Below are 15,368 nucleotides of genomic sequence, written 5' to 3' on the forward strand. Positions count from 1 at the left end.
CGGAGTTAAACCACGACAGCATGTTCAGCAGTTAACCAATAACTAAAAAACAGGCTACCCAGAGTCCTCATCAGTCTTTTCTCCTCATCCACAGCTCCGCAATCACCAAGGCGTTTTAGTAATGCTTACCTTTAAGTTTTCAACTTTTTCCTCAAAGGATTTGAAAGTAGGAGAATTTCTAGGAAAATAAAGAACCACAGAATTAAAAACATATCTGGTTAGTCTATAACTAAAAAAAAAAAAAAAAACCAAAACAATCAGACAGTCGCTGTTTCCAATGTCATAATGAATTTTGTTTGTCTGGGGCCCTTTTCTTGTTTTAAGGGTAGCCTAAAAATAGTTTAGAACTGAATCTCTCTGAGTACAACAAAACTAAAATCCAAACACACTCAAGTTGCAGCTCATTTGTATCTTTGGCGACTAAGTGTTGCCAGGCTCAGCGACAGGATCTTTCATCACAATGTGGAAGGAAGAACTAGCCAGTATTTTAGGTTTAGCTTATTATTCCCAATGATTTCAAACAGATTTCTACCTTAAAGGATTTGTTCAGAAAAGCTTAGTCATCACTTCTGGTTAGCCTAGTACATTACTGCTGAAGAAAGCCTGTCATCAGAGTTTTTTCACTTGTTATACAGAAACTAGTTTAATTTAATAGGTGTTCAGTTAACAAAACATGCTTCGCAGTGGCATTTTCCGCTAACAGGGTACATTTAAGGGAGACTCCCCCTTGCCTTCTAGGTGCTGGAGACAGCTGTGATTACAAACGGTACGTTCTGCATCTGAAGAGCAGGACAGCTTGGGATTTTCAGTGCTGAGGGCCAGTGCATTATTTATTAGGGTCAGAAGAGTGTCTTAATGCCCCGACTAGCTGTCACTGCCATTTGCAAATTTCTGCAACAGCTTGTACACCTTTTCTGCCTTTATGCAGGATAGAAAATAAGGGATAAGGATTCATAGCAGACAAAACAAATATATTACATAAAGATGAAAGACAGGAGGTTTGGTTTTTTGGTTTTTTTTTTTCCAAAAGAGGTCTTAAGCTTCCCTTCCCCCTTTGCTTGGTATTTGTGTAGGTCACCCACGCTTAGCAGCACTCTTGCATTTGGGAAAGCACACAGTGGCAGGTCCATATCAAACCAGACTCTCAGGAGATGAAGGTACACAGTGCCAAGCAGAGGGAGAAGAGAAAAGGCAAACACTCCAACTCAGCAAGAGACTTTCTGTGAAACCACAGTATTTTTTACTCACTTTCATTGTTCAAAAACTGATGCCAAGCTATTGCCTTTTAAACTTGGAATCATTTGGTAGCATTACATTTCTAACAGGCAGGGAAAAGTTGTTTAGTTCTCCAAACAGCAGGGGAGCGCACTTGGTCACATTCCAGATGTGCGATAACCACCGCCATTAATCCTAAATAAGTTTTATCCTGTATGTTAGTACAGGAAATCCTTTACAAAGTTGGGTGGGTGCTTTTTCGTTTCATTTTAAATCTACATCAGTTGCCTTAAATTCAATTTGACTTGATTTCACACATGAAAATAAACAAACCCAACAGCTGGATTACGCATACATTACCTCATAATAGGCATGCTAATTGAATGTTGTATGGAGCGTATACTAAACGTCAGCATTAAGGAAAAAGAAAGCAAGAAGTTAGTTTAAGTGACAGACTGAGAAAAAACTAGCTTAGAGAGCTGACTTCTGGATACCACCTTTGGTAAAGAGCCAAGCAGTCTTACACAGTAACTGCTTGGTTTTGCTTTTTTAAGTTGCTTAGCCATGCACACACACAAGTACATCAGAGCAAAAGCTGCAACAACTTTTTCCCTTTTGTGACAGATTCAAGTGCCATGCTTGGTAGTACATACTCTGCTCCGCTGCAACGGTCTGCCTACTGGTGACGTTTCTCAGGCAGTGAGAGTCATGCTGCGTTTACAGTTTCGAGGGCATCCAGCAGAAAATGAACACTCAAGAGTCTTACCAATCAACTAATTTGCCTACTGAAAGAATTATTTCTGCATTCAGAAGGCTTCCTCTTCAATTCAGTGTAAGATTTCCATACCCATCGATACAAATTATCTAGCAAGAGCATTCACGTCAATTTATATTCAAGGTCAGGTTTATGCTGGGGGCAGGGAGAAAGACCTAATGTCAACCCTGTTCTGAAATTCATGGAGGATTTCTGTAACCTGCCAGTATTGCTATACAGTTACTGTTTGTTTGGTGACAACACACACCTACTCCTAGAAGGTGACTGGATATAGACTAAGGAGCTTCCAAATAAATTCAAGACCATCTGGAATCTAATTTAATTCCATATTCTAGAATATCCCTGTGTACTCAAAACAAAATCACCCCCCTCTCATATTCAATGTACCTCCAAAACTCCAGTTAGTATTTCAGCACAATGGAAGATACAATCACAGAAGTAAAAAGGTTCTGTGTTCACTGCAGAACCAGTTCTAAGGGATTCTTTCAGGAGGCTCATCAATAGAATATAGGGATAGGAGAAAAAAAAAGCCCTACACGTGTAAAAAGTTCCCTTAAGGGAAGGATTCACTTCCTGTTGTACATTACACTTATGCATATTCAGTATCCATTTTGTAAAATGTCACTGTAAGATAGTATACGGTTTCCTCACAGGATGATCTGGTTTGCAAGAGAAGTGACATCGAATCACCTGTTCTTCAGGTAATGCAAAGCACAATTAAGCCTTGAAAATCATTACAAAGAGGAGAACTTGTATTTCCTTTCAGAAATGACAGAATGCCACATCAAAGCATTCACTCGACTAGGCCATCATATCAGGCGGTTTGAAGAAGAGAAGCCCTTTTTACAATGCGCATAAGAAAACCCCTAGCTTAAAAAAAAAAAAATCAAACCAAAAAAAAAGGCACTAAAAGCCACTCTCCAGCCTTCCATGCATTTTGTATCACATTAAAAGCTTTCTTATCCTTTACACATTTTTTTTTTTTTTATAGCTACTACATTGCCTCACATTTTGAAAATGCACAGAGAGGTATACCACAGTCCCTGCCTGGAAAACATGGACTTAGAGTGCATACGCACCAGTTATTTGCCTTTTTTAATAGTTCGGTTTCCAGCTGTTATGCTGATAAATGATGAAGAAAGGCTGAGAGAATTGGGCTTGTTCAGCCTGGAGAAGAGAAGGCTCCGGGGAGACCTTATAGCACCTTCCAGTACCTGAAGGAGCTACAAGGAAGCTGGGGGGGACTTTTCACAAGGGCCTGTAGAGACAGGACAAGGGGTAACGGGTTTAAATTGCAAGCAGGTAGATTAAGATTGGGTATCAGGAAGAAGTTCTTCCCGGCGAGAGTGGTGAGGCACTAGAACAGGTTGCCCAGAGAAGCTGTGGATGCCCCATCCCTGGAAGGGTTCAAGGCCAGGCTGGATGAGGCTTTGCACAACCTGGTCTAGTGGAAGGTGTCCCTGCCCATGGCAGGGGGGTTGGAACTAGATGGAACTTCCAACCAAGAAAGTTCTCTTCCAAGGTCTCTTCCAACCCAAATCATTCTGTGATTTGATGATATTCAGGAGTCCAAGAGCACATCAGCTTTCCAGCAAAGAAAGTTATTCTGCAGTCTCAGAACAGGGAAAAGATGAGGACTTCTGCTCTATAACATGGATGCAGTACAAGAAGAGCCAAGTTTAAAATCATGATTGCTCAGGAAGTTTGCAGACAGCTACTTCTTGGTACTACTGCTGTTTTGCACCGAATACTGATGTTGCGTACACAAGGATAGCTCATCAAAAGTTCAACTTATTCTTATAAAGGAGAACAAAGGTATTTAGAGAAACATAAGGAGGATCAGAGTTCTTTTTCAGCATAACAAAAAGCAGAGGGCACAAACACAAAAAGGAAGCAATAACTCACTGACTTCACACTACCAATCCTCTTTATTTTCCTTATTTCAGTACTCTTGAGTTCACAGCTGCATCAGCTGCCTTACTCCCTCTTTGCAACTCCCTCCAATTCACTTTGCAGTGCAAGAAGGAAGACCTGCATGTGACGTTTTCTGTATGGAACACTGAAATACTCCAGCACAGTAATGATGGCACTACAGCCGAGAAGTCCGTAAGCTAAACACTACAAGAAAATTGAAGCCACAGTGAAGAAGCTACATAAGAGTGTAAGAATAAAAATGTGTCTGCGTGTTCAGTATTTGTTCAAGTATCAGGCCCATCAATTCTCATTTCTCAGAAAGAACTTGGGCATCTAAAACATTCTGAAGTTCAGACTTGTGCAGACTTAAAAGTAGACACCACTTGAGTAGTCACATAACCCTGGGACCTGAATTCACTCGCTGAATCTCAGATGAACTTGGTCCTCATGAAAGGAAAAAACTCAAAGGTTTTTCATCTGCTGTTTAAGTGCAACTACAGTCCTGAACAGAACTAGTTCTTCCCACTTCTTGTTTAGTTGGTTGGTTTGTTTTTAAACCCAGCTGCTCCTGAATTTGTAAGAATACCTTGAATTTCCACTGTTGTGATTCTCCCCAAGAAGCACACTAACAGTGTGGACTCCTGGCCCTGTTACATTTCCTCCCAGTGGCCCAGTTTCTGATAAAGAGTACCCAACACCCACCTAGCCACTAAGTTGAGTAACTAGGATACTCTTCTTTTGAGGTATTAAATTTCTGAAGCCAGCAGAGAGCTAGGAGTCTGTGCTTGTCTTTGTCAAATGCAATAGTCTAACACCATAGCCTTGAGGAAGAAAGGGGAACCCTGTGAAGTGAGCAGCCAAACTCTGCATCCACAAAGTAGGGAGACATCTTCCATGCTCCCTTTGTCTACTGATGCTAAAGGGGAGGTATTTCCAACCCACTGCTATTTTTACCTTAAAGCAAACTGAGCTCACTTCAGAGTCTGAGTTCTGATAGCATCCTGTGCCGCTGCCCACCTCCTTCCCAAACACTGCCACTGGGGCTACAGCTCCTAGTTAGTATACTAGGAGCCAGATCCCTGTATCTTTTATAGAGATCCTACTACTGCCTTTAGCTACTTAGTGGGAGGTACAGAAAAGATGAAACCAGACTCAGAGGTGTGCACAGATGGGTTGAGAGGCAATGGACAGAAGTTGCTACACAGAAATGTTAACTACTGAACAGCTAACGCTGAATATTTGCTTAGACAAGGCAGATAAAAGGCAGTGCAGACAAGGTAGCAAAAATACCCAGTGTCTGGAGCTGCTAAAGTAATTAAAGACAAGGACTGTGTCGCTGGACAAACTATAAAGAGAGAATGCATAAGCTATTTTATATTTAGACTCTAGTGATTTGATTAGTCACATTGCTAAACAGTCATTTTAATAGACAAAAAAAGGGAAAATTTCTACTCTGTCAAGTCACAAACACTGTACAGACAAAGAGGAGGAGGAATTCTGCATGCCATTGACCTCAAAACCATTTTCTGTCTCTTAAAAAAAAAAAAAAAACAACTTGCAAAATCATTTTAAAAAGATTCCTTTCTTACAAGGAAGAGAGACTAATTGATTATTATGTATTCTCAAGATTTCATGTTCTGGGATAGTTACCGGGTGAACATGAATATCTTCCCTGACATGAAAAGAGCTTCAGTTTTACATTAACCAACACTGGAGAAAAAAGAAATTACCTCTTACAGACAAAACTTATTTAAATGGAGACAGTCTGACTACATGCTTAGTTTCAGAAAGAATTCTTGCGCCCACCTTACCTAAAGGAATGTGAAAATGCCTGTAGTCTGCACAATGCCAGAGTAAGCATTAAAGAGAGAAAGGAAGTTCTGATAAATCTGAAGAAAAATATGTAACTCTGTAGCTGCACCTCCAAATGTTTTCTTACTAGACTTCCAAAAGCAAGAAGGAGGTTAATGGCAGCACTTCAAAACAGAGGGCTGATTTTATTACACTGCTTTCCAATGCAGCAATATTCTGCTAGAATGTGTGAATTTTTCTTTGTCCAATAATTGAAAAGTAAGTTTGATCCACTGTTTGCAACAAATTACAAGCAGAGATGAATAGCTGTCTACGTTCCAGTAGTAAAAATTATATATCAAAGAATTGTAAGCTAAGCATGTGATCGGATTGTGCCAAGAATGACCACCAAACTTACCTAATTTGCATACGGACTGTGTCATTTGATAAAGTCAAAATATGTTGTATGCCAATATTTAAGAATTAAAAAGTGCCAATAGTCTATTAAAATGGTAATAAAATCAAGCCACTGCTAGGAGGTGGAACAGCTTACCAAGAAATAAAACACACCTGAAAGGAACCCACAAGACACAAACACAACCAACCAGTAACAAAGACAAACCGCAAACAGTTAAAGACATTAGTTGTTTAAACGTGGTATTCCACAAGCTGAGAAAGTCAGGGAACAGAAAGGGCAGTGCTGTGTGCATCACACAGAGGCAGAGACGTTGCCACCTGCAATCCTCCCAGAAAAAGAAGAGTGGACGCAATAGCACACATTGCTCAGGCACCACAGAGCTCTCCTGCATCAGTGAGGGCATGCAAGCACATTTTGCAGCGAGTCGCTCAGCTCGCCTAAAACAGACACTGAGGGTTCTTGACAGATTAACTTTTAGAGGTGCTACATACATTAACAGTGTACGTTTATTTCAGTGATCACTTCCCTAAATGACAAACGCAACTACTTGGGAAAAGCTAAAGGAAACGTACCTGACATCTTCAAACTTCTTGGTTATGACTGAACCAACAGATGAAAATGCAGCAGAAGCCTTCTGACCAGCCTGAGACAGGGTTTCTGATGTTCTCTTGTATCTGTTCAAACAAAATTAGGTCTGTAGTTATTTTAATAGAACACATATGGAACCTTTTAATGTATATATATTTGTATCAACCCCAGAGGTACACTTCAACTCTGGGTCAAATGGACAAGCTACGTAAGAGATTATTTTGAGCCACTGCAGTCCTTTCAGGCGGTAGCACCTCTGCCACCTCAGACTTCTGATCAGGTTCACCTTCTACCCCTTGCTCCCTAGAACAGATGCTATCTGCTATTGTAGGACTTTAAAAAAAAAAATAAACCACCACGCCAAACACAAACAACAAACCAAACCAACCAAAACAAAACAAAGCCCACACCACCATGCACACACACTGAAAAAGAACAGAGATTTATTTTTTTGTGCCAAGGGTCTAAAATCTTGTATTGAATGGTTTTGTCAATGAACTCCACCACAAAAAGTTTGAGGTGCATCCTCTTACTGTGGATGTAGTAATCAAATTCTGTGCCGTAATCATTCTGTGCAGTCGTTACTGCAGAGGGCAGGTCACCCTAGGCCGTAAGCTAACAGTTGTGCTTGGCAAGAATATTAACTGTGACTTTGCACTTTTCCTGCACGAGCTCAGGTTACAACACTTTTTCAGGCTGGAAAAGAAGGGTGTTGTTGGACTGACAGCATCTTGTATCTCAGCAACGGTAGCTCTGTCAGACAAAGAGTCTGTTAGAATCACCCACACTATGGTCCATCATTCTTATTTTGCATTAGGCGATATGGCTAATAGTGCCCTTCTTTAAAGAAATCTACGATGATTTATCCAAGTAAGTGTTAGTGCAACTTAACTTTGTGTTAGCTACACTCATTTCACAAGAACAGAGGGTTTAGACATGACACACGAACTAGACAGTTGTCACTTTAACAGCTGAGACAATCATCGCGAAGTGGTACATACGCCGTAGTTGATGTAACATCTTGCCAGCTTTTGGTAATGTTCTGCCTTAGTTCCTGCAATGAGTTAATTCCCAGCTTTCTCTTGATTTCTGCTAGATGCTTCTCCTTGGCAGCTAGCACTTGTGAGAGTGTCTGGATTTCCTCTTCCACCTGCGGCAGCAGAGTTGATGAGAGGTAAGTTACAAGCGATATACCGAGCCATTTAACTATGTGTTTATTAAAATATCTACTGGGAATTAGTAATGGGAGGGCTAACACATTTTTAACTCTGTAAATACAACATAGTCTACAACAAGAGCTAGTGAGAAAGCGATCTACCTGTGGCTAGCTCCGTTACTGGCTTATGCACAAGGAAGTTGATAACTAAAATACAGATGGTATAGCTAGAAATTATTACCTTTAGACAACATAAGCCTATGTGAAGGCTGAAGATTAGTCAAACCTGGGACAATCGCCAAAGCCTGTATTCCCCTTCCACCTCAGAAAGGACATCAGTGTATGACCACTATCAGGAAGCTCGAAGCATGTCTGATTCATACACAAGTTTTGTCTCCTTGAACAGAAAGGTTCTTTTGTGGCTTAAGCCAGCAACTGCAGGCTGGATCCAGCCACTGGACTGCCTTCCCCAGAGCAGGGGTGGAAATGGTGACAGGCTGAGCAGTTAAAAAAAAAACAAAACAAACCCAAACGAACACACCACAAAAAACAAAAACCCCACAACAAAACCACAGCAACTAGAAAACTGTATTGTTTGTATACTTCCTTCTTGACAGATGGTCCCTTAAGCCTCTCACAGAAGCCCGAGCAGATCATGATCAGAGATGTCAGAACAGTTTTACGATGCCTTTCTGTGGGCTGTACTGATGTGACAGAGTCACTAAGGCCATATGTACAAAGGTGAAGGCATACATCCAACTCCGTCATCCAGACCGACCACCCGACTTTAGAGTACCTGGCTGTCCACTCCTTTAAGGAAATACCAGTATCTTCAATGCACCTTTGTTTTGGATACCTGTCCAAAGTCCAGAGTGATGTACCCTGGCAGGATCAGATTTCCCTCACCATCTTCAGCTGACTGGTTTGGCACGAAGTAATGCTCAGGACTGCCAAACCCAAGACTGCATTAAATGTGCTTGTTTCACAGCTAATCTTCGTGTACCAGCCTTAGGCTTAAATTAATGTCTAATATTTTAATAGAGTCCTAAAGTCACATAGAGCTATAAAACAATGAAGACTGGCAACTCAGCAAAGTTTGACAAGTTTTGAAATGCATGCATCAGGCTTGAATATTTCACTGGCCTTAGAAGGCTGCTACTTTAACTCATTCTTACTTGGTTTCTTCTTCTGACAGCATATGTACCACCTTCTCACTTGGAGGAGAAAAAAGGGTTAGGCATTTCTGCATCTTGGTTTAAGACCTGTACACTCAGCACTCAATTCCCCATAGCTGGAACTGGCTGTTCTTTTCTCCTTGAAACCTTCCCTTTTCCTCCCTACTGTACCCAGCTTTAGACACTCACAGAATAAATATGCAAAGCATTAACCGTATCTTCAGAAACAGCATTATCCTAGATTTTCATTCTCAAAACCAGTTTAAAGATCTATTTGCAAGAGATTTACCTTAGCAAGCTCTTTTCTTAGCTCGTCTTGTTCTTCCTCCGAGAGTATGCCTTCCATACCAATTGTGGCAGCAGCATCCTCTCCCACCTCAGGTATAGAGTCACTTCTCAGCAGCCCTTGAGGTGAATAAAACATTAAAAGTCAGGTCATCACATCTGCCAGACAGCAGCTAATGTTTATATGCAGCCCTTTTGTGCCTGTGCAGAAAAAAACCTGATGAGAGGGCACCACAAAGTCACGTTCCCCAAGTACTACAGCATACAGGAAATCAGGGGCATTTGACGGGCCGTTTTGTTCTATCAAGTTGGATTAAAGCTTAATATAATGGCATCTGCCACGATAATAGGAGACTGGAAATATGCCAAGAACAACGCATCCCACTACTCTGACAGAAACCAAGGCACGCAACACTATGTCCCAACTAGTGGTTTCTACACCACCTCTGCCCAGGAGTCCACGTGCACTCTGCACTCTCTTGCTCATGCAGCGCAAATTCTGGAAGCGCTGGAGGTGCTCAAGACCAATGCAGAGGCTCCCTCCCTCACTGCTCTCTGGATCAGATTAAAAAGGCCCATTCTCAGCACACCAGGAACACTCATGGCAACAAGCAACAGCAGAGAAAGGGTTGCACTGCAGGTACAAACTCTTCCCTCTTACTCTGCTCAAGCTCTCTGCCCCTAGTAATGGCAGGTAAGAAGTCCCTGGAATCATGGAACTAGAAGTAAACTTCTGTTTTGCACCTGGACGTTAAGACAGATGAGAAGCCAGGAGAAGGAGTTTGGGACAAAAGGCCGTCACTTCACACAAAGTGGTGGAGTGCCGAGAAGGGACTAATGAGGATGTGCACCCACTCATACTGCTGCCACCCCTCCTTCCAAATCCAGAAACCAAAACTCTGCCAAACTCCTCTGTATGAACCCAAACATCCCTGTGATCTTCCTCAACTTTCATCTTCCCAGCTTCAGGGAAAGGATATTACTATGTATGCTAGTAGTACTAGTAAATACATAGTTTTACTATGATGCACACACTTTAAAGATTCATTTATTCTTAGTCCTTATTGCTTGCAGTAAGAGCACTTTAAACACCTTTTTTTGGTGTCTTTGTAGCTCACACTAAAACATACAGTTTGCCAGAATTAAGGAATCCTGTTCTAATTTGCAAAGAGAGCAGTCTGCAGAGAGACTACATGCTGGAATGGTTGTGGATTCCCAGAACGAATTCTCTAATCAAGAGGTAAAACAGCTCTATAGGTAGTAAAAAGAAATTAAAAATCTTAAAATAGGAGAAAAAAACCCAGTACTGTTTGTTTGTAAGGAGAGAGGGTGAGTGTGTATGTACATATATATGTCTATAAATGTATAATTCAGAAAAGTTGAGGACATATTAAGTAATGTTCCCTTACTAGTCACTATAGTATTTAACCAGATAAAATTCCATCCTCATTTCGGCAGCTTCTCATGGCATTCCATACCACCATTTGCTCTGGGAACACAAAAATTCGTTAATGTGGGATGAGACCACCACTATGATTTCGTCATGAGGCATAATATCAAATTGCTACATCACGATCAACTGAAAAGTCAGGTAAAAAAAGAATCTGCGAGTCTGTCATTAGCTGTAAGTATTCTACAACATGCTCCTAGCAGCTGTCAAGCCCAAGAAATGAAGAGGCCTTGTTCTTGATCTAGTTAATGAACTAAGGTAAAGCTCAGTTCCACAAATTCTTTCCCAAACAGTATGTTTTCTGTCAGTATTTGTGTCCAGAACACCTGTCTCACAATCAGGTAACTTTTGTTTTATACCTCAACATTATCTCCTTTTCTTAATGTCAGAGAGTTAAGAACACCATAACTCTTTCTTAAATGGCTATTTATCCTCTTAATTACATATGCCCATACAGAAGGAACACAAACAATTCAGACGGTGTTTGCCCCTGACACTCTACGACTCCCAGTCCATTAGCCACGAAGACTCCTGACTTTCTTCTCCACCTCTGGGCCTTCCATGGACCAGAGAGCTCGCTGCTGCAAAAGCCGTTTTGGAAAGCCTGCAAGTACCGAAGGCCACGCTGACTCCCAGAGCATTAGTACATCAGCTGAGAGAGTCTCCTCAATCTGGTTATGAAGAGTCATCTGGATTATCTCCCCAAAAATAGATCAAGCTCATCCAGCAGTAGGAAACATGCTGGACTGCCTCCTGCAACAACAGCTTTTGTTTTGGGAACTGCCTTCTCTTTGGAAAAACTAGTGTTTTAAGGGAGTTTGTGCTGCTTGTTGCCTACACTGAGCTTAAGACACAATGCTAATATGCAAGGGAATGATCTCTCTTGTCCTTCCCATTTCTAGATCTTTTAGGAAGGCAGGAAATGCCTGCTATTCAGTCCTCCATACCTCAGCCTGTGCATCTATCCATGTCTTCCTCTCTTCGCCTTCACACAAAGGTTTGGGTTGGAAGGGACCTTAAAGCCCATCTAGTTCCAACCCCCCTGCCATGGGCAGGGACACCTTCCACTAGACCAGGTTGCTCAAAGCCTCATCCAGCCTGGCCTTGAAGACATCCAGGGATGGGGCATCCACAGCTTCTCTGGGCAACCTGTTCCAGTGCCTCACCACCCTCTCCGGGAAGAACTTCTTCCTGATATCTAATCTAAATCTATCTGCTTTCAGTTTAAACCCATTCCCCCTTGTCCTGTCACTACAGGCCCTTGTAAAAAGTCCCCCACCGATTACTTGTAGCCCATTCAGGTACTGGAAGGTGCTATAAGGTCTCCCTGGAGCCCTCTCTTCTCCAGGCTGAACAAGCTCAACTCTCTCAGCCTGTCCCCATAGCAGAGGTGCTCCAGCCCTCTGAGCATCCTCATGGCCTCCTCTGGACTCGCTCCAAGCGGTTGATATCCTTCTAATGTTGAGGGTTCCACAGCTGGACGCAGCACTCCAGGTGGGGTCTCACTAGAGCAGAGTACAGGGGCAGAATCCCCTCCCTCGACCTGCTGGCCATGCTTTTCTGGATACAGCCCAGGACACAGTGCCTTCTCTCCCTCTTCCATTTATTACCCTTTCTTTAGCACCATTTGAAGCATGCAGACACCTTCCCATCAGCCTTTATTCTGGCACCTCCCCTCTCATCCCTGTTACTCTTCACCTCTGCTCGCTTGGCCCTCATTCCTCAGTTCCCAACACTTGCAGAGCACAGGGTTCACCCATGCTATGGGAAGGCTGAATGAGGCAGCCTGACCAAGCAGCAGTTGTCAACAGAGATAACCACTCACAGACCTCCACCATGGTGTGGCTACAACCCAAATATACCCCATAAACTAGAGCTGACAGACAGGAACATCCTGGCTCTAAGCAAGCCATGTAAGGAAAGGTGCACAGCCCACCTTAGGTATTTCTGTGGGGTGCAGGGCAAGAAACCAGGGAATCAGCAGTTGGCCAACAGATCGAAATACTTCAGCTCAGTCTGTTTTTAAGAAAGCATTTCTGACTTGTGGTCTACTCTGTTCACCAACAGAGCTGTTGCTACCAGCTTCTAACTTGTTACCTTCTGTTACGTTAGTTTTCCTGCATCTTCAGAGTTGCAAAGGACTTAAAATTCAGTTGTTTGGTACTGTGATTATTAAATTTAGCTGAGCATTTCACATCTCTCTCTCAAAAAGTGTAAAAATTCTGTTGGGGAAAAAAAACAACTGTGAAGACTTACCTAGTATTGGGAAAACCTACATAGTTTTAAGGTCAGTTTTTATATGCCCGTATTAGTAAGATTAACATATCATACCAGCAGTTTATGAGGTCTACTTAAAGAACCCAAATAAAAACATGCACAAGTTAGTTGATTAAGGACTCCACAGATCACATTCAGGGAAACGGCACCGAAGTCCCTATTATTTTGCTGGGGTAGGCAATGTCATTCAATTTATGCTCAGGTTTTCCAGTTTGGGGTTCGCTTTGGTTGGTTTCAACCCAAGTTTGTGAGTTGAACCAGAAGTTCCTACGTCTTTCTGGCCTGAATTCAGAGATTAACAGTAAACATCAGCAGTTTAAGGAAATAGTGGTCATTTCAGATGAGTGGCCTTTGGGGTGGGGGAGGGTTAGCCGTCACAAAGCCTTACCTTTAGGCTAACACGTTCTGTATCAGATACTCAGAACGAGTATTTTGGGTATCGCTACACAGTTGGCAAAGCTTACTAAAAAAGGCACTTGTTAGAGTTCAGGAGAACAAGCTGTTACAAGATTAAAAGATCAGTCCAACATTAGACTAATGTACAGTGCTACAGAGGATATTTATTCTGCAATACATAAGAAAAATGGGAACCACTTAAATTTGATCTACCTCTGTGAAAAAGTCAAAGCGAGACTTATTTCTTCAACTCGGGGGAGAAAGTTCTTGGGCTTCTCCCAGACACTAACGATACATTCATTCAAAGGGAATGGAAAAAAAAGCACCCAGCAAAGGCTGGTGCTTACGGTGATGCATCACCACCAGATTAAAGGACTGCTCCCCCCGCTTTAGAAGAGGTGGGAGACGCACTAACCCCAGAAGTGAAAGCTGACCGCTGCTCCCCAGAGGTCCTTAGATCATCGAGTTTGTGGAGGGGTTTGCTTTAGTTCACAGAGGTTCCCCAAGGGACGCACATTTCTTTAAGAGTTTAAAGAATGAGCCAATTAAAAAAAAAAGCCAACACCTCTGTAACTTTGCTTTGCTTTGTCACTCCTGAAGTAACGTTAAAACCCCGCTATGTTTTTAATAACTCTGGAAGATCACGTCCAAGAGCAGGGAATGGAAAGGCAAGACAGTAAAACCGGACCAGGATGTGTTGGGAGGCACAGCTGTAGGTGGTCAGCAGACCAGGTTATCAGCCAGAAACTAGTAAGGCTGAGCACTAGATGGATGCCGCTGCAGCACAGCGCCCAACAGTCGCTTCCTCAGGGGAGCACAAGTACAGCTAGTTATCTGCCAGCGTAAGATTTACAGCATTTCAAATGCTAGCTGGAACAGAGTAAAGGTTTTAGAGGGCATTTTCATTAATCGGTGATATTTTCCGTACTAAGGCAAGAGCAGATGTTAAACTATCCAGAGCTCTGAAGGTATTCTAAGTATGCAATTCCTTCCTCCCCCCACCCCTAAAAAAGCTAATAGTCAAACTAGGCCAATCCTCCAGAAGTTGCCCTTTTACTCCTAATTTGTTTTGCTCAATTTGTTTTCCCTCAAACTGCCTTTCTACTTAATTAAGAAATAACAAATAAGGCAAATGCACAGCACATCAGATCTTACCTACATGACACACCAAAGCTAATAAACTACGAGAGTCAACAGCAGGTCAACTTCTACCTTCATTTACAACTGCGTTTCAGCCAAATTTTTAAGAATTTAAATTCAGAGACGTCCCTTTTTACAGATATCAACCATTAAGCTTTCCATGTAGTGGTTTTGAAAAAGAGAGGGAAGGAAGTTACCAGACTTTGCCAGTGTAGGTGATCCAGGTGGAGAAAGGTTTATGCTAGGTGACAGGTACAGATAGTTTCTGTTCACTCCAGCATTGAAATCGAAGGGGGATTTGTAATCCTCATACAGATCCATGCCAGAAAATTCAGAGCGTGCAGCCATCCTCTTCTTCCACCAAAGCATTCATCCTTGCTTTCTGGGGCGACCCGAACAGCAGGATGCTCATTGTATCTCCTCATAAAATGGACAGCAGGATGCAGAAGCCCTCTGTTTCTTCACATGATGCTCATTGTATCTCCTCATAAAATTCAGCTCTCTTACACCTCTGTCAGATGAGATGGAGCCATCTAGCAAGCGATTTCTTAGCCATCTTGTAGCTGCTGCTGTTTACACGGCACAAAGTTAGGTTCCTGTAAATTTATAACCAGGGCTGGACTTCAACAGACCGTTCCTTTAACAAACATTCGCAGCGCACCATTCGTGGCTTCTGGGAGAGCCCTGCGCTTCTGCAGAATTGCATCAAGAATTTTCAGTCATTTAAATAAAAAAAGGTCAGCTGACTGCAGCTACACCAGGATATCCTTAATCTTCTAGGGCACAAA

General features: G+C 42.2%; 1 protein-coding gene across 1 annotated transcript; it reads right to left on the minus strand.

Annotated features, from left to right (window-relative positions):
* Nucleotides 1-129: 129 nt before the first annotated feature.
* TPD52 (tumor protein D52) lies at nt 130-14,901 on the minus strand (the record flags this gene model as incomplete). Its single annotated transcript, XM_010148093.1, has 7 exons — nt 14,778-14,901; nt 9,322-9,437; nt 7,703-7,851; nt 6,686-6,787; nt 5,716-5,742; nt 1,576-1,617; nt 130-178 (listed from the first exon to the last, which is right to left on the minus strand). Coding segments are annotated over exons 1-7 (609 nt in total), but the record flags the coding sequence as incomplete, so codon positions are not given.
* Nucleotides 14,902-15,368: the final 467 nt, after the last annotated feature.

Source organism: Eurypyga helias, unplaced genomic scaffold (assembly GCF_000690775.1).
Source record: "Eurypyga helias isolate BGI_N326 unplaced genomic scaffold, ASM69077v1 scaffold12270, whole genome shotgun sequence".
NCBI lineage: Eukaryota > Metazoa > Chordata > Aves > Eurypygiformes > Eurypygidae > Eurypyga > Eurypyga helias.